Source organism: Neopsephotus bourkii, unplaced genomic scaffold, assembly GCF_033783945.1.
Source record: "Neopsephotus bourkii isolate Nb327-2 ecotype Australia unplaced genomic scaffold, CSIRO-AGI_Nbou_v1 NB_787, whole genome shotgun sequence".
Taxonomy (NCBI): Eukaryota; Metazoa; Chordata; class Aves; order Psittaciformes; family Psittacidae; genus Neopsephotus; species Neopsephotus bourkii.
In genome coordinates, this window is record NW_026901283.1 from 618451 (window position 1) to 646128 (window position 27678).

At 41.7% G+C, this 27678-nt stretch overlaps 1 protein-coding gene and 1 long non-coding RNA gene across 4 annotated transcripts in view; one reads left to right on the forward strand and one right to left on the reverse strand.

Annotated features, from left to right (window-relative positions):
• Nucleotides 1-27678, forward strand: part of LOC133213161 (uncharacterized) — a 403544-nt gene that overhangs the window by 281480 nt on the left and 94386 nt on the right. The gene's annotated exons all lie outside the window — the stretch shown is intronic.
• Nucleotides 10065-25105, reverse strand: ETNPPL (ethanolamine-phosphate phospho-lyase). 3 transcript variants are annotated; one of them, XM_061355176.1, is made up of 13 exons: nucleotides 24950-25105; nucleotides 22966-23084; nucleotides 22646-22805; nucleotides 21750-21824; nucleotides 19912-20005; nucleotides 18810-18926; nucleotides 16972-17054; nucleotides 16217-16442; nucleotides 15197-15351; nucleotides 14354-14443; nucleotides 14029-14159; nucleotides 13036-13103; nucleotides 10065-12164 (listed from the first exon to the last, which is right to left on the reverse strand). In XM_061355176.1, the coding sequence occupies exons 1-13, from the start codon at nucleotides 25003-25005 to the stop codon at nucleotides 12033-12035; spliced, it is 1506 nt and encodes a 501-aa protein (XP_061211160.1). In that variant the 5' UTR covers nucleotides 25006-25105; the 3' UTR covers nucleotides 10065-12032. The 3 variants fall into 3 exon arrangements, with proteins under 3 accessions (XP_061211160.1, XP_061211162.1, XP_061211161.1); XM_061355178.1 differs by lacking the exon at nucleotides 22966-23084 and having other exon boundaries at nucleotides 24950-25097; XM_061355177.1 differs by lacking the exons at nucleotides 10065-12164; nucleotides 13036-13103 and adding an exon at nucleotides 13313-13911 and having other exon boundaries at nucleotides 13978-14159.

A 27678-nucleotide genomic window follows, 5' to 3' on the forward strand; every position in this document is an offset into this window, starting at 1 on the left:
CACATTTTTAGATGTGTTCCTTGAAAGTGTGTTCCACCAGAAACTGTTACTTTGACCATGTACATGAAGAAGGATTAATTTTTTCTGAAAGATGGTTTCTTAAGTGGTTTCACTGAAAGCCATTGCACACACCCTAAAAATAAAAGACAAATAAATATTCTAATATGTTACTAAGTTTTTAGAAAAGCTGATGATCAGTGGAGGTCTTAACTCATCATTTTTGATCATTTGTGTTTGGCAAAGAATGAACCAAATCCATTTTAGAGAATGGCCATGCATAATAAAAATAGTGCTTACAAACCAACTAATTTTACAGTGAAGCCTTCCTCAGCCAAAACACATGGTACCTCTTGAGGATTAGCTATGATCTTACTTTTTCTTACTTTACTCATGATGAATTTGGAGAGGGGATTATCTAACACAGGTATTTTGTGTAATTTAAACAATCTGCTGAAACTCAATTTTCAATTCAGGTTAACCGCCTTGTACCCAGGTATTTAATGATGCTTGAAATCAGCATATAAGGGTTTGAAGGTAAAAGGGAAGTAGAGGTTCTTAAACTTTGGTATCAAATATATGATTTCTGGAAAAAGTAGATGTTGCTCATTAAATTCAGCATCAGGAAAACATGGTAAAACATGAGTGCTTGAAAGGTTTTGAGTACCAAAGGTTTTGAGCTTCTGTGAGCTATCTGAATGGAAAAGTGTTTCAAAGTATCTATTTAAAATAGACATTTTTCACATGATAGTACAGCTGGTATTTGACATAAAAACAAGGTATTTTATTTCGTTCAGTGCCGTTTGAATTCTGCCCTGAATTCTTCCTTCTGGGACTGTCACTGGCCACAGTGGAGAAAAACAGATTCTGTTGTGGGCAGGGTAAGGTAGAAGGTGGACTCTGGGAATCAGTTCCTGGAGCTTCACTGCCCAAAACTTTGCGAATGGCTGCTTCACTGCAGGTCGGGAAAGTGCTTTGGGCACTGCTTGCCAGTTGTGGCTGCTTATTTCACTCTTGTGTGTATGAACACAAAGCTGAAGCATGACATTTAGCAAAGCACAATCCTCTGGGCTTCTGAACTAGTGCAGGAAAACAGAGGATGGGGAGGAGGAGAGAGCCCACATGGCAGGCAGAGGTGAAATGTGAGTGGTAGTGGCTCAGAAGGTATTGGGGGGATAGCAAGGAGAAGGAGAGGTAGCAGCAGAGAGGCTTTTCTCTCCTTTTCTCTCTCTGTTTATAAAATGTTGCACTTATCTAGTGAACAAGCTACTATATATATCCCTCAGTCACTGCTGCCAAGAGAGGAGTTGTGATGGTTGAGTAGGGCAATGTGAGCACAGTGGAGGTCTCTGATAGGATATGAGGGGCAAAGGGGAATTATTTTTTCCAGATAAATGGTAAACATAATTTCTCAGACACTTATAATTGATTATTTAGCTAGAAATTAATGCTAGGAATGAAGTGGAGCCAGCGTGATTCTTGTTTACAAGCCAACCTGCTGACTCTTTCAACCAGCTTGTTTAATTTGTGTTAATATTTTCTTTTTTATGACATATTAGTGTAAGATAGCCTGAAGTGCAAACCTACACCCCATTGGTATCCACCAGCTCACATACTCTCAGATTAGGCTGTCTATGCACTTTGAGGGTAAAAGCAGTAAATTCACATTTTATGTTTCATACAGTAGCTTGAACGCATGGGACTGGGGATGCAGGTGCATGAATAAAGATACTGATCCAAGGCTCTTGTGACTTGCATAACGTCGCTGAAGCCAGAAATACCACGATAATTTATACCAACTGGGAATATGGCCCCTTCTAACAAATTTAAGAGATGTCTAGCTTAATGGAGCTAATGAGCAAGCAGAAGCTTGGCACACCCTTTCATGTGTAAAGCTCCATGATGCTCAGGTATATACATGCATGTTTCAGGATGGACATGCACACTCTTCTCTCTGTTTCTCTTACTCTGCAGGATTTGTCCAGACCTCTGAAATGCTGAAACCCCTGAGGAAATGTGCTTCCCTGGCATTTAAAAAAAAGAACAGTCTGTGGAGGCAAGGAATTAATGCAGCATAGGTATCAAAACATTTCCCTGTGGTGGTCATAAGGAATGTAGATTATAATGTCTCCTAATCTGAAGCACCTTGTCTTTTTTAGATTGATCCTGCTGTTACAAATTAGTGGTAGTCCCTGAACTCAGTTTGTATCATGCTCCAGCTGGATACTTTCATGTGAAATAGAAGATAGCACATAAAGGTTACTTTAAATTCATACCAGTGGCTTCCTACCCAAGCCGCAGAGGGTTTCAAGTGTCAACATGCCTAATTAAGTACTGTAACTGTTGCTGCACACTGAGATTTTACGTATCTTAAAATATACTGTTTGCTGCTAGCCGTCTTGCATTCAGTTCATACTGCTGCTGAAGCCTAGAGACACTCCTGCTGGAGACACTGCATCTCTTCTTTTTCTCATTTTGTTTTCTCAAACTGAAAATCATCATCATTGGCATGTTCAGTAGCTCTTTGGGTCCCATCTTCAGCAGCACTCTTCGTCGGCAGAATCCAAAGATTATCTAAGTCCTGGTGTGCTGATTTATAGTTGCAGTTTTGCCAGAGTAGTGAGTGCCTCTGTTGGGCATCTGTGAGTGTGGTATTTAATTTGCCAGCAGCAGGGTGCACCATCCAGTACCAGATACTGGCTCTGCTCATCTGTGAAGCACCCTAGAGTCATGATTTGACAGAGATGAGATGAATACACTTGATAGAATTTCTATCAAATTTGACATACTAACTCATTTATAGTTTATAGACTCTATGCTATGTGCAGCAGGACAGTTTATGCCTCATGTGGCATAACATCCATCAAAATAAACTTTCCTTTTCTCTGCTTGTCTTCCCCCTCCCTCACTGTATTTAATAAGCTGAATCTGTACTGAATCATCTCTATATAGCTTGTGGCCACAGAGGTTTTGATCTAGTAGTAGCCAGCCTAAAGCTGTCACATCAATTCCTGGCCCCAGGTGTATGCTTTGTGGTCAAAAGCACAGTACTGAAAACTGAGTTTCCTGCCCAGCTAGCTGAAGGCTAGGATGCAGCTTTGTTCAGAGCACCAGCTTTCAGGACAGTCAGAGCCACAGCCAAGGAAGAGAAATACAGAGAACCTTGAATGATCTGGAGTCATCTATTGCCACTGCTTTGACTTTTTATTATTTTAATTTTATATATCTACCTTTTGTACAGCAGTTGTGCCATGCATTCCCAGTAGAGAGAGTATCTGGTGAGCATTTCCTTTTTTACTTTATGAGCCCCCTTGGAAGGGGTTTATCATCCCATTCCACAAGGGTTAAAAGTCACCATGTAAGCGCTTCTGGCCTGCTGTGTGGTACTGGAAATTAACACGTTGGTTGTTTTTCTTGCAGGCAAAAGGAGCAAAAAGCAGTCTAAAGAGCCACTGATTGCTAGTGTCGTCATCGCTATGTTCAGAGGCTCTAAAAGAATATGGGAACTAAAACCTTGTGCAAGACTATGCATCTCTCTAAAAGTACTATTACTGGCTACTGTAGTGATTCATTGTGCAGCTTTAGTGTCCAAGCTGATCCTCTCCCTACTCCTTGCAGTGTTATTGAGACAGAGCTGGCTAGGCAAGTTACATAGGGATCTTGGGCACTGTGGTCATGAAGTTCTGAACCTAGAGGTACAAGCAGAGGCCTCAGATACCTGGAGATCATTAGTTACAACATTTGCTGTAGAACCAAGGATTTCAGGAGGAATTAATCAATACAGTCCAGAAGGGCTCCCTTCTTTTTTACTATTCCTTTATCATTACTGCAGAGCTGAATGAAATGTATGCCAAAAGCATACTGAAAAGGGAAAAAGAGAACAGAGAAAGACAGTTTCAAATTCAAGTACTTCTAAAAAAAGGCCTCTCAACTCTGATATGTGTCAGATCCCAATTCTTTCTTTCAGAGTGGATTAATCTAAAGTGGAATGAGGCAGCCTGATTCCAGAACAGGTTTTCACATACAAGTTATTTTACAGTAGTTATTGCAATATACATGTACTCTGTTCTGGTCAGAATTAACTTGCAAGTACAGGCAAGCCCTTCCATTAGACTTGAGCTAATTGCAAAAGCATTTAATGAAGGCAATTAGTCATAAAATCTGCAGTGGCATTTGTAGTTTATTTTGGTTTTGCTCTTCACAAACAATTTGTGAGCTGGCACTAAACCCCTATATTTTCTAAACAATAGGGAACCTTGTGAATTCTTCTATGATTGTGTTTGCCCAAGCATTTACACCACAACTTTTGATGTGCCTGATATGAGAATTGTTAAGGAATAATGAAATCTCTGTGAACAGTAGCCATAGCATTACAGATGTAAATTATTCCTGAACAGCCCACTGGGTCACATGAATGTTTGTGACTTTCATAAAGGGAACACAAAGAGAACTGCCAAAGACATAAGACTACACATCCCCATTTGCCTGGATCATGGCCATCACTAACTTCATTACTATGTATTCATCCTTCAGTGTACGTTAGTGCTGATATCTAAAGCAACAGGAGAATGAAGTTCCCCATGCATTTTGCGTCATTTCAAATCAATGTTGAGTTTGTCATTGACATTTCAATGGCAAGCACACCTCGCTGTTCAAAAGATGAATTCTGGCATGGTCTCCTTTAGTTAATCCTTTTAAAAGTGCTTAAACATCAATGGTAGTATTTGGCTCTGCATGCATGATTTCTGGGCAACTACTCAAAACTTACTAAGCAATAATCTTTTAATCATTCACTGCAAACATGTTACATAAAATGGACTCATAACAGAGTCATGAGACTCTTTTTTTCCACTGGTATTGTACAAGTGATGAGACTTGAGAGATTTTGAATGTTAGGCAGTGTAAAATTAAATTCTGCTGTGAGAAACAAAAACTGTTTCTAAACCGGTGGAATTTGATGCCCTAGTGTGTCTTTTCCCATGTGAGGCAGACCATATTTTGGAAAACCCAGATAATGAAGAATTGATGTCTGTTGTTTGGTTCAGTAACAGGTAGGGCAAAGCAGATGTGGTGCACCAGTAGAAGCTGCATAGGCTTTTATGGAGCTTCACCAAGAGAAAACACTTGTGTGCTGCCAAAAAACTTCAGCTGGTTCAAGAAAGCCTTCATTGCATACACACTGGGACAGACTCCTGGGTCTGAGATGAGGCAGAACTGCTGCTCTAAGGCTCTCAGCAAGTACATACTATGGACTGGATTATAATATGCTCTAGATAGGCATTAGCAAGAGAGACAGGGAAATACACTGGCACTGCTATGTGCTCTGTTGGCTGGCAGAGATTTCTCCTGTCTGTCCTTGTGCACTTAGAAGGTGCTTGAAGTCATATGATTCTTCTGCTTCCCTGTTTTTATTTCCTGTTTGCCTCTTGCTTAAGACAACCTGCTGCCCATGGGCTGGAATGTGTCACCACTTTCTCCCTACACAATCTGCTCTTCATGCCTATGGTTGGGTTGTCATGAGCCTTCCCCCTTGAGCAGCTTGCTGCAAGCCATGTTCAGCAGGAGCCAAAATCAGTGTCTGCTTTGCAAGGAGACATTGCAAATGAAGTGGCATTCTTTTAGAGAAGGCAAAAAATACAGAGATAGAAAGTGCAGGTGTGACTGCTAGGCCACTCTGCAATAATCAGTGCTGTATTTGGGCAAGCCTTGGGGTTTATTGTGTAAGTATAAAGCACTTAGTTGAATTAGAAGCCAGTCTGGAAAAACAGGAAAGAAAGAATAAACTTGAGCTAATTTACCATTCAGCAGCACAGAGGGATTGTTACCAGAGCCACAGCTGCCACCTTTGACTTCCAACCCCCTAGCAATTGTTCTAGGAACCTGCCAGAGTAGGGCAGTCTGTGGATGGGCTGAGACAAAGGAGATTAGGGAAGGTAGCTGTGCCTCTTTCTCTCCAACTTCTTTTTTTAGGAGGGAGGGAGGGTGTGAGAGGAAAAGCAAGAAGAGAGGCAATTTTCATTTTGGCAGTTATTCTTCAAGGTTTCATCTGCAATTACTAAGACCCACCCCATTCATAAATTTCTTTCTTTAATCTCAAAAACATGCCAAACAGTGATTCCCTCTGTTTCACATTACATTTATTGAGCATAAAGAGATATGTGTGAGCATAAAGATAAATTGCTTTGAAATGGGTCTGTATACATGCATTAATAAGTGTTTATAAATATATAAAAAGATAAATACACAGACACACCCCTATATACATAATTTACATGCACACATATAATTTATAGAAGAAATTCCTGTATAAACAGCTGCTATTTTTTCTTCTTTACTGTTCTTCTGGAATGTGAAATAGCAAGTTTATACAGAAGGCAGTATTGTCAGTAGCTGCCAAACTTTTTGAGGGACAAGGAGGAAGAAGATGATGTTTGATAACTTCATGAATGTTGGAAGAGAAAGTAGAATAGTAAATTTACCTGGAGGTGGGTACTCAGCAGCACATGAAGGTTTTTGGTGCTTTGGCTGTCCCATGGGAGGCATGCAAATACACAGTGCTTTTTTAGCATGTTTTCCTGTGTGCACCATTCTCCCGCTCTCAAATCCAAAGTGGTCAAAGATTTATAGCATAGGTTAAGTGTAGTAAAAAGAGAACAGGGTTCTCATCAGGTTTTAGGGAACAAATAAATAGGGGCATGAAGGAAAAGTCTTATGGACTTCATATGAAGACATGTGCATTTGTGGGCTAATATTTTCATACGATGCTCATGGGTATGTAACTGCAATTTTTCTTGCGCAAGAAAAGAGTGAAGATGCCATCTTTACTGGTAGATATTTGTGATATTTACACATCTACATCAGAAATAAACATTTCTTCCATCAAATCTAGCTTACACTTGAAGCAATTTTTTCACTGGAGTTTCACTACCTGTAATCATGTCCTCATTTGGCTGTGAATACAGAAAGCAGCATTAAATGCAGTGATTATTTTTGCATAGATATACACAAAAATTGGAAGGGACTCTGGTCCTGTCTAACTAAGACTTGTAGGTCTCGTGTACTATAATGGTACTCTTCAAAGGTGAATGTGCAAAATATAGTCTGTTCTTATAGTTCAATTTATTTATGATTTGTATGATCTGTGTCTTGCCTAGTAGAAAGTAGAATAAATCTAACTTAGTTGAGAGCTAATTGTAAGTACTGTGAACAGAAATCTTTGTTCTCAAGAGCAAGCCACTGGAGCGTGTTAGCAGCACGTTTTCCAGATGAACTCCTTTCATGTCTTATTTTGTGACTAGAATGAAGAAACTTAAGTCATGGAGACCAAAAGCTTTCTTTTTGCTTAAAAAAAGGTGCCCTGTGCCAACTGAAAATGTATTTACAGGTCTTCACGCTTCCTAGGAGATGCTAGCCAGACTGCTGACTTCCCTGTTGTTCTGTGTTTGTGTCTCTCCATTGCTTCATTATATTTCACATAAATGGTCTCTTTGTACTGAACATCATAGGGCTTTAGTTCCTGACAAAGCCACGTGCAAGTAGGGAATAAGAAGAAGTAACTGCAAATAAGTAAATTAAGCTAACTTACTCTGTGATTTGCAGTGCTATATAATTATGATTGTGCCTGATACAGTGATTAACCTTAAAAAACATAATGAAGGTTATTACAGCTACTTTTATACATGGAAGTAAACAGACAGAAAGATGTCAGAATTTCATGGGATTACAAGACTTTTTGCCTGGGCTATTATTAAAGAGCTTTACCAACCTTTAGTGCTGTACTGAAACACATTTCTTCATGTTTTTTCCCCTTCTACTTCCTCCACTTTTTTCTTTTTTAATTCCACATTGTTGTAAATGTATGTTATTGTGATATTTGAGCGGTGTTTACCCTAACACACATGAATGGCTGTGAGCAGAGATGGGAGAGACTGGAGGTTGTTTTGCTTAATGCAGATTGATCCTGAGTTGTGAAGCTAAGTGAAGGCTTTAAACTTTTGCAGCTTTGTATCTAGGGTCTTAGGGCCAAATATGTTTCCTTATGAAATATCATCTTGAAGAGTCCTGCTGCGTAGACATCTCCCTTACGGTCTTTGTAAGATACCCTGCATCTCTGGAAATGGAAGCCTTTAGAGATGACATGACACAGTCCAGTGACAACACAAGTCAGTGGGAAATGCAAAAGCATAACTTGTCTTTTCTAATTCAGCTTTTCTGCTGAATCACAGGTACAACAAAATCAAATGGTCCAGGTGGGAAAATGCAAATTTGTATGGGTAGCGGAGATACGGAAATCCTGTCACAGTCATTTGGCATTATCTTCCCTTGCATAATCCTGCCAGAGCTTCGATGGCAGCAGCACAGGCCAAGTCCAGGTTGAAAAGGGATACTGCTAGAACACCTGCTCAAGTCATCACTGAGCAACCTGGAAATTTAAACTAACCTTTCTGCTGCTATGAGCTAATTTGCTCTGCTTGCAAATGCTTATATTTTTTAAGCAGAAATTGGCAAATAGAAGTGTTTCAGGCCTGTCCCTTAGTCCCCTTCATCCATCTCCCCTTTTTTATCCTATATCATCACAGCTTGCTTCTTCAGGGGACTTTTCACTTCTGGACTTTGCTGTGTCCATGCTGTCTGTCAGTTCAGAGCCACTGATCTTAGCAGCTATGAAGATTATAAATGTATTTTCTGGTAAGACTGTGTTATTTGTCTCAGAAACCATATATCTAAAAGGTCACAGAGAAGATATAATATTCCTGCATAATTCTTCTACTCAATGTATTCCCATTGCAATGTTTAATGGAGCTAAGGCTGTGGCTTATTCACCCAGACGCGGGCATGTGGCATGCTCTGTTTCCCTGGCAGTTCAGTGGCAGTGGTGTGTTGATGTGGCAGCTTTTGATCCTGATTCTTCTTCCCAGAACAGTGCCGTCTAAAGCACAGCTTTCTGACCATAAGGTTCAGTCCTGCTTGCTTTTGTGTACGGGACTTAACTGGCAGTGGGTTGAGGCTCTCAGAGTCACTCTTTCATTAGACTTTGCAGCAAGCACTCTCTTCTCCCCTTGATTTAACCAGTCTATTTGCTTGAAAGTCTTACACATAACATATAAAAGTGATCAAAACAGTGGTAAACTATGAGAATGCAATACAATTACCTTGACTCAGCTTCCAATAGGATTATGAGCTAAAGTGAAGATAAAAGTAACTAACTAACTAAGTGTCTGATGCCTACTTGGCACTGAGTCTTGCCTTTCCCTCACCCCACTGTCTCTTCCTCCTGCTGCATGGCCTGTGCAGGCTCAGGCCTCCTCCATGAGTTTGTTCATTAGCCTTGCAGAAAACTGATGGAGAAAAAAAGGACTGATTTATTTTTTTCTGCAAGGTTAGTGAGTTGAACTGGCTTACAGAGACATCTGATGAATGTAAGGGCTAGGGTGGAGGTTGAACCACATGGCTAAATGAGGAATTACACAGGCAGGAGGGGAGAGGTAGAAAGAAGAAAAAGGGAAACAGTTGGAAAGGGGCAAAAAGCCTTGCCTGTTCAGTGAAGAGAATATATTCGATCAATTCAGCTGACTGGAACTACTTTCTCTGTGTTAACCTAAATTATTTCTGCTTCCACTCTCCCATTCTTTAGTCAGTCTCTTTTAATTAGTAAGCCCTTCACAGTATCTTGCAGGTGGACTCTGAGATAATGCAGGAACATTAACAATGGCATAGCAGATCTAGTACATCCAGCTCTACTCCTGGTAACTGTTGAATTGACTCCTTTAATTAAATAACAGTGTTTGGGGTTTTTTTAGCCTGCATCATAGAATCGATAGCCTCTCTTGTTTAAAGAAAATAGACCATTGTTCTAGGTAACTTGCATCTTGCATACCAACTTGTGAAGCAGAAACGGGGTGAAAAACACTAGAAAATTGGAGCAATCATTGTTCCATTTATTTCAGCATATGCAGAAGCAAGATGCAGGTACTGTAGAGGCAGAAGAAGAGTCCCCTTGTGTTTATGGTTTTAATCTTCGCCTCCCCTCAGATTTAGGCTACTTGGATTATATTTTTTTTTCATTCTTGACATGCTTTTGAAACTTAAATGTTAATGACCTACCACAACAGCCAGTGCCATAGGCCATGTAGACAACTGGTGGTCTGCATGTCTTTGAGCTTAACCCTTCCAATCAATTGTACAAGCTTTTGCTTGCTGGGAAGTGCTGCTGCTGCAATGTGCAGCAGATGAGGTGTAATAGGAAGCAGCCGCACTCCATACAGGAACTGATCTAAACCGTGCCTTTGGACACATACCAAATTATTTCAACTTAAGGTCTTTGTGTGTTTTCATGTTGGGAAAGACTTACATCTTCCTTCCTGGTGCAGGGCTAGCAGGAGCTGAATTGTGGCAGCTGAGGCAGCATCTGGCTTGGAAGTTAAGACCTGCCAGCAGCTGAGGGCCATGTAAGACCTTGAAGAAACACAGTTCTGCTTTGGCATGGAGACAACCCCCAGCCAAAACTGAAGTTACTTCCCTCATCAAATAGGTGTTACTGAAGAATAAAATTAAAACAAAAAACCTCTTTGTGGGGGAAATCATAGTTACAAATAAGAAGAGATTTATTTTATGGAAGAATTATTCAAGGATCATGAAACAGAAAATAAGCCAGCTTGAAGATGCTGGAAGACGTTACACCACAAACATCAATATTAATATAGCAAGCTGTGGAAAACATGAAATTAGATAAGGTGCTCAATTTTCAGACGTATCAGTAGGGTCATTAGCAGCAATTACAAAACAGCAAACTCAGGGAATTAAAACTGAAGTGGAAATAAATATACTTTGTCCTTTTTTTCTGAAGTACAAACGATTTGTAAAGCCCCTAGTATCTTCTATAGCATGGAGTTGAATATGTATTAAACAGAAGCAGGTCTTGTGTGCTCTTGCTGAAATTTAACACTGACAAGTCAGTCTAAAATATCTGCAGCACAGTTAGTCAATGTTTGCATGCATGTTTTATGCAGTGGTCCTCTCATTTTAGTGATCCGTCAAATGTTAGCATAGCTATTTACGTGTCAGGATCCCATGCAACTGGCATGTGACTTCATCATCACTGACAAAAAGTAACAGCACTGCTACAATGGGATCAAAACAACTAAGATCCACGGGAATGCAAGCTGGGCTGTCCCTGGCAACCTCATTTTGAAAGACCCTCAGGTTAGATTCAATCAATCAGTGTGTGTGAAATGACACATATTCTACTTGCATATTTTTTGGACTGAGAGGGTTCAATATATAAACTTTTGGGAAAAAAAAAAGAAAAAAGAAAAATTCTTACTCTATATAAATAGTTATCTTTATAAAAGTTGCTTTATCCATAGAAAATTAGGATCCAGATTCATAATTTTCTTTGCACATAAAGTGAGAACGCCCTGCAGAAACATCACGTCTCTACACACACAGTGGTAGACTCTTGGTAGAACATCACTGACATTAACAAAGCTATACCAATTTACATTAGCTGGGAATATGGTCCATAGGACCTAAGTTACACTGGAAGATAATAGTGATTTCTTTCTCAGGTATTGTTTTGTGAATTCAGCCATTAAAACATGGGAAGTAATTAACATCTCAATATTAAATATTGAAATTTAAAATATTGTTAAAATAGCATGTTAAGCATATAATTTTAGACTTAATAGGATTGGCATTTGCTTGTACGGTTAAGCAATTCAGATTCTGTGTAATACAGGTAAATGTACAGATTCCAGAGTTCGTGTACCTATGTCAAACCTGCCATCAGCACCAAGGTATTTATGTATCCCTTGTCCATTCTTTCACAGCTAGATTTCAAGCCACATGGTGCAGTTGTCGTTCATGTCTTTTTTTGAAAAAGTATTAAAAACTCCTACTGAAGCTAATAGGAATTCAATCAGCTTATGGAAGGTAGGACTAGGCTTCAAACAGGTCACAGGACTCTGACTACTGCACTCTTCTTCTCAAAAGCAATCCGGACACAAATTCAAACTGAATGAAGAAATTTTCCTTCTTTATGTTCTTATTGTTTCACTTGGCAGTGAGCATTTTTTAGAATAAAGGCCATTTTCTTGTCTGCAGGCAGCTCCATTCATATGGCTGATGCTTTCATTTGCACCTTCTGATTGAGAACTCCCTTCAATTGTCTGAAACAGAAATGAAATGCAATGAAGGCACGTACACGTCTTCCAACCAGCAGCCACTGGAATTGGTTCCCATTAGGTAGCTCTGACTCTCCTTTTTCAGTGGCACAACTTTTTAGCTTTGAAAGAAATTGAACCGAATGTATACAAATGTCTGTAAGAGGAGTCTGGCACCCCAAATCCAGTATCATTTAGATAACCAATAATCCATATGGTCTCTGCCTTAATTACTACATCCCTAGACAGCTCAGATATTGCCTTCGCACTATTCACAGTATCACTGAAAAACTCACCAAGGGACAGCTCGGTGAGCTTTCCTATAAACACGGTGGGTGCCAGGTTTTTAAGACTGTGAGAAATTATAGATGATTTATCTGAAGCTGGGGCTGCAACCTAATAAGTCCTAATTTGGATGCATGTCAGCCATTCATACTCAGAGAGCTATGGTGGAAAGAAAATCCTTGGCATTCTCCGAAAACCTGGGACACCTTCCAGGCTGAAGGCTTGCTAAGAAAGCCAAATAGCCATCAGTGGCATGCAATACTCAGAACTAGTAACATTGTTGACTGCTGACTTCACAATTTTGTGCAGTCCAAAGTCTGGTTGGTCTTGTTTGCACACAAGGCAGACAGGGTGAGGGGCTTGTCTATAACATGATTCCTGTCGTAGGTCTGTATTACTCAGCTCTTTTAAAATTTGCCCCAGTAACACAATCCTCTCAGGTTTCTAGTAACGGGTTATGTTCTGAGCTCAGTTTCAAGGCACAGAGCTACTCACACCTCCAAAAATGAAGGTGTGCTCTACCGAAGTAATTTATGTTTGCTTTGCCAAGCACCTATCTGAATAAGAGTTAAAAAAATAAATCAAAACATACTTTTCTTCTATACTGTGCATTTGCAGATGCATTATTTTCTATCTTCATTCCAGTGGCCTCTTCAATTTCTAAAACACATAATAAAATAATTGAATTAAGTATAAACTGGGGTAAGTAAGCATACAGTCAATTTAACAGCTGGCTGAAGTAAAGAATACCTAATCAGCTATTCCTCTGAACATTTATCACAGAGAAGAATAACTGAAGAATGATGAATACTTCTCTGAGGCAACATGATTAACGTATCCGGACTGTGTAGCTTGAGCGTGTTTAGAAAAGAATGAAATTAGAGGCTTGACTGTAGCATGGGGGTTCAGACAGACCTTTCAGTGCTGAATTCTCCCTTTGTCCAGCCAGTTTATGCTAGTCTAACTCCAGTTGTTACAATCTCAGGAGATGGGAGCATTCAATGTCAAATGGGCTTGAAGAGTCCTTATGCTAATAGTATACCTAGTGTACATTATTTTCCCCTGGATTGGTCCCCAGGTAGAAGATAAATGAAGCCTGAAAACCTTCAGGCTGAATTTGAGTGAGGCAATCATGTTCCAGTACGCCAGTTAAAATAAAACAAAATGGGTAGAGCACCTTATGGAAAGTTTCACCAGTGTTTCATCAGTGTCTTTCAGGCCTGTCTGAATGAATATATATGCTCCTTAACATATAGCATATGTGACCAGAAATGAGTAGTAACACTATGTTTGTAAGAGAAAGGATCAAGAGCAGGATTTTGGCTAGAAATGTGGATGAAGTTTATATGGAGTTTTTTATTTATTTATAGCAATTGGTATTAAGAAGAGCAGTTTGGACAAGTGGTAAGAAATGTAACTGATTACTTTATCTTGCATATAATGGCCTAGATTATGGTGGCTGATGTTTCTAATGGGTGATCTATAAAGAGCATTCCTTTGAGCACCAAATGGGTCATCATCAATGGGTCATCACCAAATGGGTCATCTAGAAAGAGCATGACTTTGAGCACCAAAGCATACATACCTGTGAGAAGTGCATCAATTGTCTCCACTACGTGTTTTGCATCTTCCATTGTGAAACACATTGGTGGTTTAAATTTTAGTATATTTCTGTGGGGTCCATCTGCACTAAGAAGGATTTGATGCTCCTTCAGCCTGTGGAAAAAGGAAACTTCTGTGTTAGGCACAGGTATAAAACTATACTGTGACCAAGTTACATTTTGAAACTTTTTTTTTTCCTTGTGCTGTGTTATCAAAAGCTACACAAATTTAAACTGAAATTAATGACTAACTGCTGGGGAATATCAGGAGGGCTTGATCACCGCACACAGTTTTTAAAAGCCACTTACTTGTAAATAAGGTGAAGGGCTTCAGCTGTGGCTGGTGTTCTCTTTTGTTGATCTTTCACCAGATCCACTCCAACAAACAACCCAACACCCCTGGAGCAGAGAAAAAAATACAAACCAGTGAAACCCAATGTCAGTAACCCCAGCCTTCTGCTGCAAGAAAATGCAAAACCTGTTTCTATAAACTACAGTTCCCTTTCCTGGGGTACAAGGGAGAAAGAACAGGAAAGAGAGGAGGGTGTTCTCTTTAGCCATCTTTTGGCACTGGCTACTTCAGATGATCAAGTGGGATAACAGGTATTTCTGGATAAATAGATTTAGCTGGCTTATTAAGGCTATGTGGCCAATTAAGAAAGACAGAATAATATTCTTTCTCTCTTACCCTGCAAACCTCAAGCCAGGGAGCTATGGAAGACAAATAACCAAAACTAAGAACTAAAAAAACACAACTCAATACCCTCTTCCTTCCCCAACCTGAAGGCAGTTTTCATAGTAGTAACATGAGATGAGGAAAACCCACCCTAACATCTCCAAGTGAAATGAACCAGACATTTGAACGAGGTCCAACATCCCAACAGTGCACTGACAATTAGGCTATCGCATATGGATGGTTCTTCTTCCTACTCTCTCCAAGACCTCTTCTAATGACTGCACTTCAGAGCTGAATTCTGAAGCTGAATTCTAAGTAGATGGATGGACAACTTTGAAAAATATCAGTATCAGGTTTGTGTCATCCATTTAAAAAAAGGTGTAGCATAACCATGACATAATGGTTCTGTATTCCCAGCATCCACAACTTATTTTTCTAGCAGTTATTATTCTTTGATGTTGCTGTAAGGCACCCACCTGATATCTCCCACTAAGGGATGTTTCTTCTTTTGCTCAGCCAGCAACTCCAGGAGGTAATTTCCTACACGTGTAGCATTTCCTTGGAGATCTTCTTGTTCTATTACCTCCAGCACAGCCAAACCAATAGCACAAGACACTGGATTGCCTCCAAACTGATAGTAAAGACAAATAGGAAAACAAAACCCATCAAGAAACATTGAACTGTGCCTATCCTTCACTCTTCCTCTCCAGATTGGCATGTCATGAGGAATGCTTGAAGAGGCGGAGATTTTATGCCATGCAGGCTGTGAGCACCATCCCCTAACACTCTGGACAGTGTAGGAGGCCTAAGGGAGGGGCTACTTTGAGTTTCAGTAATTTGAAGATTTCACTGCCAAAGTGTTCAAGCTGCTCTCATGGTTTGCCTATTACATGGGCAGGCAAAATGCTCCTGTGAAGTGCAGTGGGTGGGTGATCTGCTATTTCTTGAACTAGAGGGTATAAACTCCATTAAAAGCAGAGGATTCAAGGTAGCTGGGAAGAAGGCTCAGCCACAGGAGCAGAAAGAGGACTTGGTAAACGAGAAGAAAGCTACTTCTCTGTGGCATGCATGCAGCTCAAATGTTTAGTGGTAAATGGTCACCTTTTTTTGTTAGGGTTTTGTTAGGTGAAAACTGCGGAGCAAAGTCTGCCAGGGTACATGTGCCACCAACACAGAGCCTGTCCTAGAAAATGAGATTTTACATGGCCAACATTCCAGAGCAGGGAGAGATACGCAAAGTAGAATTTATGTCTATGGATGTGAGCTGAAATGCATGGCTTGCCAGAGAGCTAGTGCTGGTTCGTATTAAGATATATCACTTGATACAGAACATATTTAAAAGCCTCCTCACTTGCTTTTACATGTTAGACTGTGATTGACTCTCAAGTAATGTGATGCGGTGATGGCTGCAGATGTTAGCTAAATCACCTGAACAACTTCTAATTGCTAAATGCAGACCAAAATAAAAGAAGGTAATCTTTCACATACAAACTTACTGTATTGAAATACTCCATTCCAGAAGCACCAAAACTTTCAGCGATTTCTCTTGTTGTGACCACACAAGACATAGGGTGGCCATTGCCAATGGGTTTTCCCATGGTGACAATGTCAGGCACAAAGTCTTCACCTTGCAGCTGAAATGCCCAGAAATGCTTCCCAACTCTGCCAAAGCCAACCTGGACCTCATCAGCTATGAACACTCCACCCACTGCATGCACATACCTGAAAACAAATAGAATAGCTTCAATGACTAGTGCTACAGTACATGTCTCAAGCAGGCAATCTGGGACAGGGGAGCTTCTACTACAGAAATTCTCCAGTGAGAGACGAGGTTAGGAAAAAAGAAACAATGTGGCTGCCGAAGCACAGCTATAGCTATTTCAATTGATAAAATTTTCAGTTTGCTAAATGTTAAGAAAAAAATCTGATACGTTGATGTAGAATAGGGCACTGTAATGGTACTGCAGTATTCTATCTATGAAGGTTCAGCTTCATCTTCCATCAAACTGGTGGCCTAAGTATTAAAGATAGAAAAGGAAAGACAATTATCCAGCTAAAAACAACTCGTTAGCTAATGTTCCATAAACAAAAAAAATAGAAGTGGAATCATACTCTTCAAAAAGTAGAAAGGAACCACAGATAGCCAAACCCAACACAGAGGGATAGCTTAATTGATTGCATAAGCCTATAGTGAAAAACCTGTTTCTTTAGTTCATTTTCCAGTTACACCCTTTTGAAGTGATGTACGTACTCTGCCACTTTCTGGAAGTAGCCCACAGGTGGAATTACTTGGCCTCCACAGCTCTGCATGGATTCAGCTATGAAGGCAGCAATCTACAAGAAACAAACTCAGGTGAGAACTGTGCTTATCTGCTTGGCCTTTACACAATTATCTAACAACCTAGAAATACGTGTTTCAATGTGTGCTTTAATTTAACCACGCAATGGGTTGGACAACTGAGGCCTCTTGACAACAGCTACGGCTAAAGAATTTATTCATTTTGTAATCTGGGGTGCCCAAATTTGCAGTAGCCAGGGCCACCTTTGCAACCTGATAGGAATACAAGGACCTATATTAAGCCCTAGTCCTACAGCTGTCGAAGTGGGAGACACTTACGGATGGTCAGTGGATGTTGGATCAGGCTCCTGGGAGCTCTGCAAACTTATTTACAGATTTCAATTTACAGGAGACACACCACCATGTTGTGTGTGAAACTCCTGTTTCCCCAAGAGGTTAATGAAACTTGCTTAATGCCAAGGCTCTCCCGTAATGCATATATGTGGTGATCAGCTTTTTTTCAATCCTGAACACCAGCTAGAGGTGGGCAGAAGCTGAATTGTAAAATGACCTGAGGCTACGCTTTGGGCACCCCTGCTTAATGCAAGTTAACTATGCAAGTAAAATGTCAGCATAAGGCACTTGACAAAAGAGGAGAAAAATTCTATAGATGAAATAATTCCAGTTGCTAGGAATGAAAAAGAAAGTTATTTGAAGTCAGTAAGGGTAAGAGCAGCGGATCAGATACACTGGAACATCAAAATTCGTTTCTTGTCAACAGCAGAGGTCTATGCAGCAGAGATACGATATTACCCCAAAGTCTCGGCATAAGTCTGCTATTTAAGGGATTGCATCCCCACACCACTTGTGAACCCCTCCCTGAGCATCAAGTGGTCTCTCTGGGCTGGTGCAGTCTTCCTGGAAACAAGGCCGAGCAGTAACGTGTAAAGAACCATACACTATATTTGAAGAGGCATGCTACGGCCAAAGAGTACGAAGCTTCCCATAGCATGTGAGGCTTAGCCTTTAGCACAACTTGTCCTGCCACAGGTCTATGTCATCAAAACCTAAGAAATATGCAAAAGAAAGGAAACAAGGGAAGAAAAAACAAAACTATCCGTTAGTAGAGAATAAAAAATAGTTGATGAAGAAACTAAAAGAGTGATGTAAGTGAACTGGACTAGATGAGAACATGTTGTTCCAACCCCCACTGAAGCCTTCTGGGACTTCAGTGGGCTTTGGATCAAACCCTACATGTCTCAAAACTCTAAAGCCATCATACAAAACATTAACATGCATTTTAGGTAAACTTGTTCAGAAATTGTCTGGTTTTATCAAGGTCATATGATGGGAATGGTATACATTTTTAGATGACTACAGAGTTACCTTAAACTACTAGACCTGGAAATGTATCAAGATTTTATCCAGTATATTTACCCCATTGTCCTGGAGACTTTGATATATCCTTGCTAGAATTTGTACAGTTTCTCATCTTACCTCACAGCTTGCCCTAAGATATTCACAACCTATTGATTCAATGCATGAAATGATATATCAAACTGCTTTGGTTGTATCTGCTTATTTACATCTGTATTATTGATCCCTTCATTGCTGCCTAGAAATACTACGATAAAGAGCATCAGGTAGAAAAACGGCTATTATTTTGAACGCAGAACCCAGCACAGAAAATGAAGGATGGGGGGAAGCAAGAAAAACTGAGTAAAGAAACATGTCCTTAGTTGCCTGTTTCAAGCCCCCATGCCACACTTAACAGATGAAACCTCGGCATTTACAGAGCACAAAACACACACCTTCCGTCCATTCTTCTGTGTTTCTTCAATAATCTTTTTCACCTCTTCAGCGTAAGCACTTGCTGGATCTGGGTGGTCTTCTCTGTATTTCCCTCTGTAGATATCTGGAGAAGGAGCCTGAAAAGACCAATTTTTGAATTTATTTTTTTTTTGAGCCCATCCTTCTATGAAACATTTACTTTCTTTTCTATTGCTCTGCATTTTTGGTCTTTCCACACAGAAAAATAATAATAGCACAGCCTGATTTTCTGCATGGAATTGCAAAAGTGCTTACAAGAGCTTAAACTCAATCCAGGTCTGTGATGTGTTCAACAGTTGCTGAAACAGCCATCATCTACATCGTCCACCTTTCAAGACTGTCCCTACATCCTCCACCTTTCAAGACCATCCCTCCTCTCTCCAAGACACAATACTGAGTCTTCACCCATCATCTTATTTCAGATTCTTGCAGAAAGATCCATTTCTGCAACATGAAAATGGGGTTTTCCAGCCTGTGACTTCCCTTCCGGTGTCCTAGTCACAGTACAAATCTGTATGTCTTTCCAGCTTCTACAAAGTGTTCAATAAATAAGAGAAAGGAAGTGGTATAAAAAGGTGGATACTACTTCAACAGTGTGCTTAATGCAAGGAGGTCCAGCTAGGAAAGACCTGCTTGGTGTACACCTCTGGGCTGAGTATGATTTTTGCCTTTGTCAAGATCAGGCAGAAAATCAAACTGTACTGCACTCACTTGGATACCCATGAGCACTATACCCAGATCTGTGTGAACCTGCAGTGTCTCCCTTTCCAGTTTTTGGAAGTAGACTCAAATGTCCTGCATATCTTTATCCAAACCAACACAACAGATACTGGCTAATTTCTACAAACTTTGTAACATATAGTGCAGTAACTCAGGAAACTTGAAGCATTCTGAAGGAAATCACAGATGAATGCCTTCTTAGAAATCCAAAAGCAAACAATTTTACTGTATTTAATAAACAGCCAAGTGTATGTACTCTAGCATCAGCAAAACAGAATGAAAGTGTATTTACACCAGAAGTGGGTAATTCAGTATGCTGCGTAATGAGCACAAAAATGACAAAAAGCAAAAAACCACACTTACCACATGCACAAACTCCTTCTTGCTGTCCTTTCCCAGCTGATTAAATTTATAGGGACTGATGTCAATCAGAGATGTAACATGGCCATGGTAAGCACTGTGTAAGTGTTAAATATCAAAGTCACTTTTCACCAAATGTATAGAAGAGCTAAATTACAGCTGTGCCCATAAATAATCCAGAACAAACAACTGTATCTGCAACACAGTAGCACTGTTTGTTAAGTGATCTTGATTTAATTTACTCAGTCTTTTTCTCAAAGACAATGCAAAATTGCCACTGACTTTAATTCACTAGCAAGATTGGAACCATGAGGCTTTTTCCTTGCATTAAATCAAGTGCCAGCATGGGGACAGGCCAAGATGACATTCCCTGGACCACACTACCTCTAAGGTGGCTGTCCTAGCAACCTTACCTAGCAGTAGAAAGATGGGTCCAGCTCCCTCATTTCCAACATGTGGGGACCACTCTGGCCAACCCAAGCTTTGCCAACTAGATCCCAACACCATTGCAGAGACTCTCAAAAACGTACACTGCATATGAAGGTGGGGATCATCTGCAGCAGCAGCACACTGCTACCTGCCCTGAAGACCCTACAAGCTAGAATGTTTGGCTGAAGCCACTTTCAGGATAAGTATGAATATTGTTTGAATATAAAAGCCTTATATCACAGAGTATTCCAAAGCTGGTTACTACCAAGCCCAATTTGATTTAGAAACAAGGAAACAGACTTTTGAGCCTAAAGAATGTAGCAGCTTCATTCAGGGAATAAACACTCTATTTCAGCCATAAACTTGAAGTGAAGGGAACCTCAAACCAAATCAAAGACATGTTACAATCTCTTAACAGCACACAAATATGGTAGAGAGGATGTGTTTGAACTCCTTTGTGCTCTTTACAACTTCCTACTGGCTAACAAAATCTGCTAATGAACACCAAGAAAGGACAGAAAGCCTTCCTTGACTGAGATGGTAGCTATGGTATAAAGGCCTACAGAGTGTGGGAATCAGGTCAAAGAAATACCTTGTGGTGTTCAGGAAGATGTTGCAGTAAAATAGCGATAGAGCCAGCTCCATCCTCAGCCTCTCCTGGTGGAAGCTACTCTCAAAGGCTTCAGACCTTGGCCACATGAGTCAAGGAAGGCTAACAGTGATCTGAGAACGGCTGAGTCAAACACGTTTTGTGCCGTTCAAGCAGAGGCAAGTGCTCTTTCAGTTGCTCTGGCTGAACTTTCTAATCACAACCTGAGAAGAAGACCCAAGCCTACAGCTGCATCTCAGCAAGGGAAACCCAGAGACATGGCTGGCCACCATCCCCATGGGTGGTGGTTTGCTCAGTGCCTCCTGATTTTGGAGCTGCTTGGTTTTGTGCACATACTTGTGTTCACCGAAAGAGAGCTGAGCACCAGCGCAACACTGCTGCAGAGTTACAGATCTTCTTGCCCACTGAATATTTACTTGTGCAAAAAGAAACATGTCCAGTAGAGTGCAATGGACAGAAAGCCCTTCTCCAGAGCAGCTCTGTGGCCAGACCAATCATTGATGTTGGAAACCCGCATTCAAGACTTTGGCCTGAACTGCTTCAGGAGTCTCTGTGGGAAATGCCCTGTAACAGGTGATTGACCTTTTGAGGTACTGACAAGCTTATTTTTCAGAGATCTTCAAGACTTGTGTTTATCCAAATGCGGAAAAGGGATTTCCTGACCTGTTCTAATATGAAAGCAACAAAGCTTTTCTTTCAGCAGGCAGTAGAGTACAAACAGCAGGGGGTTACTGCAAAGCCACTTCTGAGGTAATGGCAAGAGTTGCTGGCTGCATTCATATAAGCTGCTCTATGTACTTACTTTTCAAGAGTGATCACATCTTGGTGCCCATGGTACTGCCGAGCCAGTCGTAAAGCAAGATCATTTGCTTCAGACCTGCATAATAGCAGATACAGCCACAAAATAGTGAGGAAGGGCTTCCAATTAAAATGGTATTCTCATACAGAAGACGAAGCATGGGATTAATGGATATAATAACAGAGCAGGCTCTGTTACCATACAGATTACAATGCTAAGGTTGAGACTAAATGCCATGTAAGAGGGCGAAGAAAAAATGGTTCTTTGTATAAACAGCAAACAAAGAGATGCTTTCTTTCCTTCCCTAGTTTGCTTGTAGACATTTACCTCCTCTTGGTACAAGTGAGACTGCTTTGCAGCTAAGAGTGCAATGCAGCCACAAACCCTCAGAAAGCAAGAGCATGCCAACCCCATCTCCCACTCTCCATGATGTCTCCATCCTCCCCAGTGCTTACACCATCAAGCATCAGAGAATGTAAACCTGCTTCTCAGATGAAGGCTCAAACTTCTAGTCTGACCTGTAACAGCCCCTCTGCTCACAAGTCCCTGCAGGTTGTCTGTTCTGGCAAAGTAAGCAATGACAGAGTAAAAGGACCGCCTAAAAAAGACTACTCCTTTCCAGGTCATACGTCAATTTACAGATTGTATTCACTACTCTGTACCTAACACCAATTTGCAGTCCAATTTGCTTTTCTTGCTTTTTTCCCCCTTGTGTGCACAGCTTTCAGCAAACCAGTTTTATGTTTTAGCTGTCTTGCATTAAGCACATCAAATATGACAGCACACTACTGGAAATATTTCTGTTGTTTGTTAGTAAGATTTGGACCAAGCTGTTCTGAGTGTCCATCTCAACAGCTGCAGAGTAGCCATAATGGAAAAAACCAAACAGTCAGACATACCCAGAATTAACAAAATAGCAAACAGAGAGTTTCTCGGGCAGGGTGGCTGTGAGACGCTGTGCGTACTGAACAAGGTTGTCATGCAGGAACCGGGAATTTGTATTGAGCAGTTCCATCTGTTTTGTTGCAGCCTTTATCACATAGGGATGACTGTGGCCAACTAGAGAGGAAAATAATTAGTTATTACTAGGAAGCAGTCAGTTATTGAACTACAAGGAGATTCAGAGAAGCACTGTGAACTTCATCACTTGGAAGAAGCATGTTCTGATCCCTATTAGAAATTAAGGAATAGGAACAGTTTCACAGGTTAATCTGCTTACCATGTGCAACATTGTTGATACAGTCTAAGTATTTTTCTCCTTTCTCATCATACATATATTGGCCCTGAGCACGCACTATCTTCAGAGGGTCCTTGGCAAAGAAAACCTTGCAGGAAGGTCTAAAAACAAAATTAAAAATTATAAAATAACATAATTTTAGGTCTGTTAGTTGCTCCCCCTCCTCTGAGTGTTGATGCTTTTTCAGCAGCTCTGGAGACAACTGCCTCCCTCTGCAATGAGCTTGTAAGTGGTTCAGATGGTGGGTGTCCTGGCTTAAATCACGACAGTGGGCAAGTGGGGCTCTTGCTGAAATTAAAACCAGCCCACGTGCCCCTCCTCAAGCACAGTGGGAACAGAATTAGGTCTTTAATAAGGGTGCATTCAAAGCATGATTCTGTCTGCAAGTGGCTTCACAGGAGCATAGTGACTGCAGGTCATTCCAGGTCCTTATATGTCCTGCTGTGTTTCTAGGCTGTAGCTCGGTTTGTTTACATGCCTTACAAACATGTATTGGCAATTAACTCACTGGGAATAAAGTTATGTTGTTAAACATTGTTTTATACTATAGCCAAAAACTCATTACGCAATGGATGAGTACCATATAGAGGTCACATTCAAGAACAAAACACTAATGCTTTGCAGGCTTTACTTTCAGGGGTACTGAACAGGTCTTAAAACCCTCACTATTTCTTCCTGACTACTCTGGATAAAACCTTTAAAACCAGCTTTTTATAAGAACCTACATCACTTCCAGCAAAATTTAGACTCCTTGTAAAATTATCCAAAGTACTCTCTCCCCCTCCCGACCCCCAGTGGGAACATGCCAATGTAATTATGTTGAACAATATTACTGAGCAGAAGGAAAGCTCCCTGAACTTTTGGTAATGTTTATGTGACCTTGGATAAGCACAGTTGTTTCCAGGTAACTCAAGAGTTATTGTTGGCTATTTTGAGATTCTGCACTTGTGAAGCCTAAATGGGACCCCAAGAAAATTAAGTTGTTTACTTTCTTTCTCACAGTTTCTAGCCCCCTTGCATAGATCTTTTCTAACATCTTCAGCTACTGCTCTGGTACACTTTAAAAGCAATGCACACCATCATCATCATCGGCCAGATCTTGACCACAGATTTTTCTTCTACAGCAGGTCAGTCTGATTTGTGAAAGTTTCCTTTTGGTTGCCCAGCACAATCTGATCTTCTAATCCTTGCACAGGCAAGTCTTGTAATATTGAGCTGGCCCCAAAGAGAGGCTGGTGTGTCAGCTTCATGAGGACAACTTTTTTGAATCTTTAGTGAGCTTTCTATATATGCCACACATTTAGGATGCAATCAGCAAACAGCCAGTACTGGTTGTAACAATTTGGGCTTATTTTCACTTAGCAACACCTACTGAGTAAAAGAATTATAGCTGCACATTCTGGTGTAACTAATATCGCAATACAATGGAATCAGGTAAGTGCACAGCCAGGAATATTGCTCAGGTCACAGCTGCTAGCAGCCTTCCTGCATTTCTCCCACTTAGCTTAAGAAAACTCCTTGACTTTATTTAACAGAGATGTCCGTTTTCCAGGAGCATACAGTTTGTTCACAAAAAACCCTAAAATAAACAAAACCAAACGCCCAAACCCTGCACAGCTGCATTTTAGACAATTCACCTGGGTACCACACTCAGGTTGCTCGCTCTGATCTCTGACAAAAGTGATGTAGGTGTTTAACGACTGCACCCTCCCACCGCCGCGGGAATTAGAGGCAGACGGAAGATCTGGCAAGATGAAGGGCTGACAAGCCGTGTCCCCTCCCGGCGCTCCCGGAGGGAATGCCCAGCGCTGTCAGCCCCCCGCAGTGCTCAGCGGGGCCGCCCGGGCAGTGGCACATCCGGGGGGGGGGACGGACGGACGGACGGACGGACACGGGACACAGTACAGATGCCTGAGACCTTCCTCCACCTCATCCTCCCGTTCCCGGCGGCGCTCCCAGCCCCTACCCGATGTGCTTCCTCCGTAGAGCGAGGGTCTCAGCCTTGCTGTAGCGCTCCTCCATCCTGCCGGCAGGGCACTGCACAGTACTGCACAGCACGGAACGGCACGGCTGGGGGCTCGCCGCCTCTTAAACCGGCGCTGCCCCCCCGCCAAACTCCTCCTCCTTGCCTGCCCCCTCCCGCCTTCCCCGGCGGGATGGGACGGGACGGGACAGGACTGAACAGAACGTCCCGTCCGCTCACTGCCCTCCGCGGAGCTTCTTTTCTTGGGGGGGGGGGGGGGGAACAACTCATGCTCGCTGTCTAGATACGCCCCCCGCGCCTTGGAGCTTTTCCAGCGGTGTAGAGCGGCACAAACTTGCAACACAACAGACTTGCTGCGGAGGAAGAACGGGCGGCCACCCCCCGCCCACAGGCGATGGGCTACGGGCCTGCGGCTTCTCGGCTGTCCCCGGTCGCCGGGCGGGCAGCGCACTTGTGCGGCACACGTCCCTGAGGGGGGGGCACCAAGCAGTTGATTCGGTCCAAATCACTGTCATAATCCAGGGACTTTTCGCAGGTGTTTATCTCCCTGAACCTGTCCATAACTGCAGGCTGAGAGATACTTGTATACATCCATCAAAGCCAGTATCCGTATTTCTTGTAAAGTGGGGCAAACTAGGAAGAGCTATGGATTTCTTATGTTTTTATACACATAAGTAGGAAGGGGCTCTATCCCTGGTGCTTTGATGTATTGGTACACCCTTTTCCAGCCTAGGCAACACCTAAGTATAACTAGTCCTATGATCTTCTAACCACAGAGTCCATATAGAAGCAATTTGCTTGAATGTGGCATTGTTTCATGGTCACCCTTGATAACCCTCTCACTGGACATCAAAGCCTGTAAGAAAAAAGAGGATTTCACAGTGAAGAAGGGCAGAATTCACGTCAAGAGGCATTGCATTTCAGAACAGTGAAGCTCCTGGAGGAGCCCCTTAGCTTTACCTTGTCCCTGCCAAGATGCACTCTCTCCTCGCCTGGAGGCTGGTCCTTGAGCTGCATGGGCAGAGAGCAGCAAAACCTGCGCCCACATCCCCGCTGCCCCATCTGTAGCTCATCTATGCCACCTGCAGAGCTATGTTTGGAAGAGATTTCAGAGAGCATATGTAAAGCCACACAACTTCCTGTGCTGATGATGCTTGTCTTTTCTAGATCAGTATCCAGTCAGTCATCCCAAATTTTGCAGATGGAAGAAACACTTCCTGATTTTTACATATTTTGTGTCTCTGCCAGTAAGCCACCTTTCTGCTTCTGTAGTCAAGCATTTCTTTTCCTACAGGCATTTTCTTGAGCTTCGTCAAACAGTGTTAATTTTGAAGCTCCGCAGCTTTCACATTCCTGCTCCACTGGAAACCTTGCCTCACCCAACCAACAGAACAGCCCTGTCACAGAAGTGGTAGGAGGCGCCAGTAGCAACACTTCTACATCCCAGCAGAGACAGCAGCTGCTGGTCTTCAGTGCCTTGCCCAGGCAGAAGAAAGCATGGACTTAAAAGATAGGAAGGAGCTGTCAAAGCTGTCAGCTAGGGCAGTATTGTACAGCCAGTAATGAGATTCACTGATGAGACTCAAGAAGATAGCAGGCATTTAGATCTGCTAGCATCCAAATCAAGCCTAGGCTAGAACCTGCCAGGAATGCTTTCTGCAGTGCTTTTCCATTTTGCCCAGATCTCTGAAAAGTGGGGAATACTGGGAATAGGGTAGATGTGGTTCAGTTGTACATGTTATATACTGGACCTTATTGCAATCCCTTTGTGACAGTAATGTAAAGGAAGGCTGGAACATTGGTACTGAAGGGCAACACATGAGTCTGTTGAGTCAAAAGCCACCTCAGGAGAGATAATTTCCCTGCATCTGCCTGTGCCTGCCACTTGCTGGTGCCCAGGACAGCCCTGTTCCTCCTCTGGGGCTGCTGGGAGTGGTTACATGGAAGAATTTCAGTTGTCTGTGCTGCCCTGCCTGGTCTTGCTTGCTAAATCACAAACTGATTTAAGAGATATGAAGGTACTGTGCTTCTACTCCTTTACAGGCACGCATCAGCAGCCATCCCTGCTTGTATCAGGAGGTTTTGTCCCAGGTGTAACAAAAAGAAGTTTGTTCACAGCTGGATTAGTAATTGCTTGAGTCAATATAAAACTTCATAAGGAAAGATCAGAGTGGTAAGTGAAGTAGCTTCTTGTGGGGAGGGGGTTGCTTCTCTGTTCCTTCACAGCCATGGAGAGAGGCTTAATAATCAAACAAATAGCCTGCCCTCCTGGCTCATGGTTCTTGCATGCGCTTTTGATATTATCAGCAGGATCAAGCCTGCCAAGTCTCATGGATAGAGCAGAGGAGATCTTTCCCCTCCATTTAGCAGTGTGATCCCGCTTGAGGCAAGGCTTCCCAGCATCTTGTCACTTGAGTAGTTTAGACCTCTCCCACTTGGCCTTGTACAGCTGTGGAGTAAATACTAGCAGCTATTTCTCCATGATGTAAAGAATTATTAAAATGGGGGGGGAGGGGGGGTTCCTACTTTGTTTTATTTATTTATTTATTTTTTTTTTTTTTTTTTTCAGAAACATGGTGCTTTCTCTGTCTGATTTCTGAACATTCTAATGGATTTTTTCCCACACTTGGGTATGGGATTTTTGCTGGCATGTTACCAGCAACCAGCAGCCCCGTTCCCTGCATGAAAGATGAAAAGGAGTAACTGTTTCT

Excerpts from the sequence above, each read along its gene's own strand:
- ETNPPL (XM_061355176.1), bottom strand. The coding sequence starts at position 25,005 with ATGGAGGAGCGCTACAGCAAGGCTGAGACCCTCGCTCTACGGAGGAAG. Across the intron at positions 20,006-21,749 it reads GATGTGATCACTCTTGAAAA|TGCTTACCATGGCCATGTTA; the intron begins GTAAGTACATAG and ends ACACTTACACAG. Across the intron at positions 17,055-18,809 it reads CACAGAAGAATGGACGGAAG|ATTGCTGCCTTCATAGCTGA; the intron begins GTGTGTGTTTTG and ends TGTTTCTTGTAG.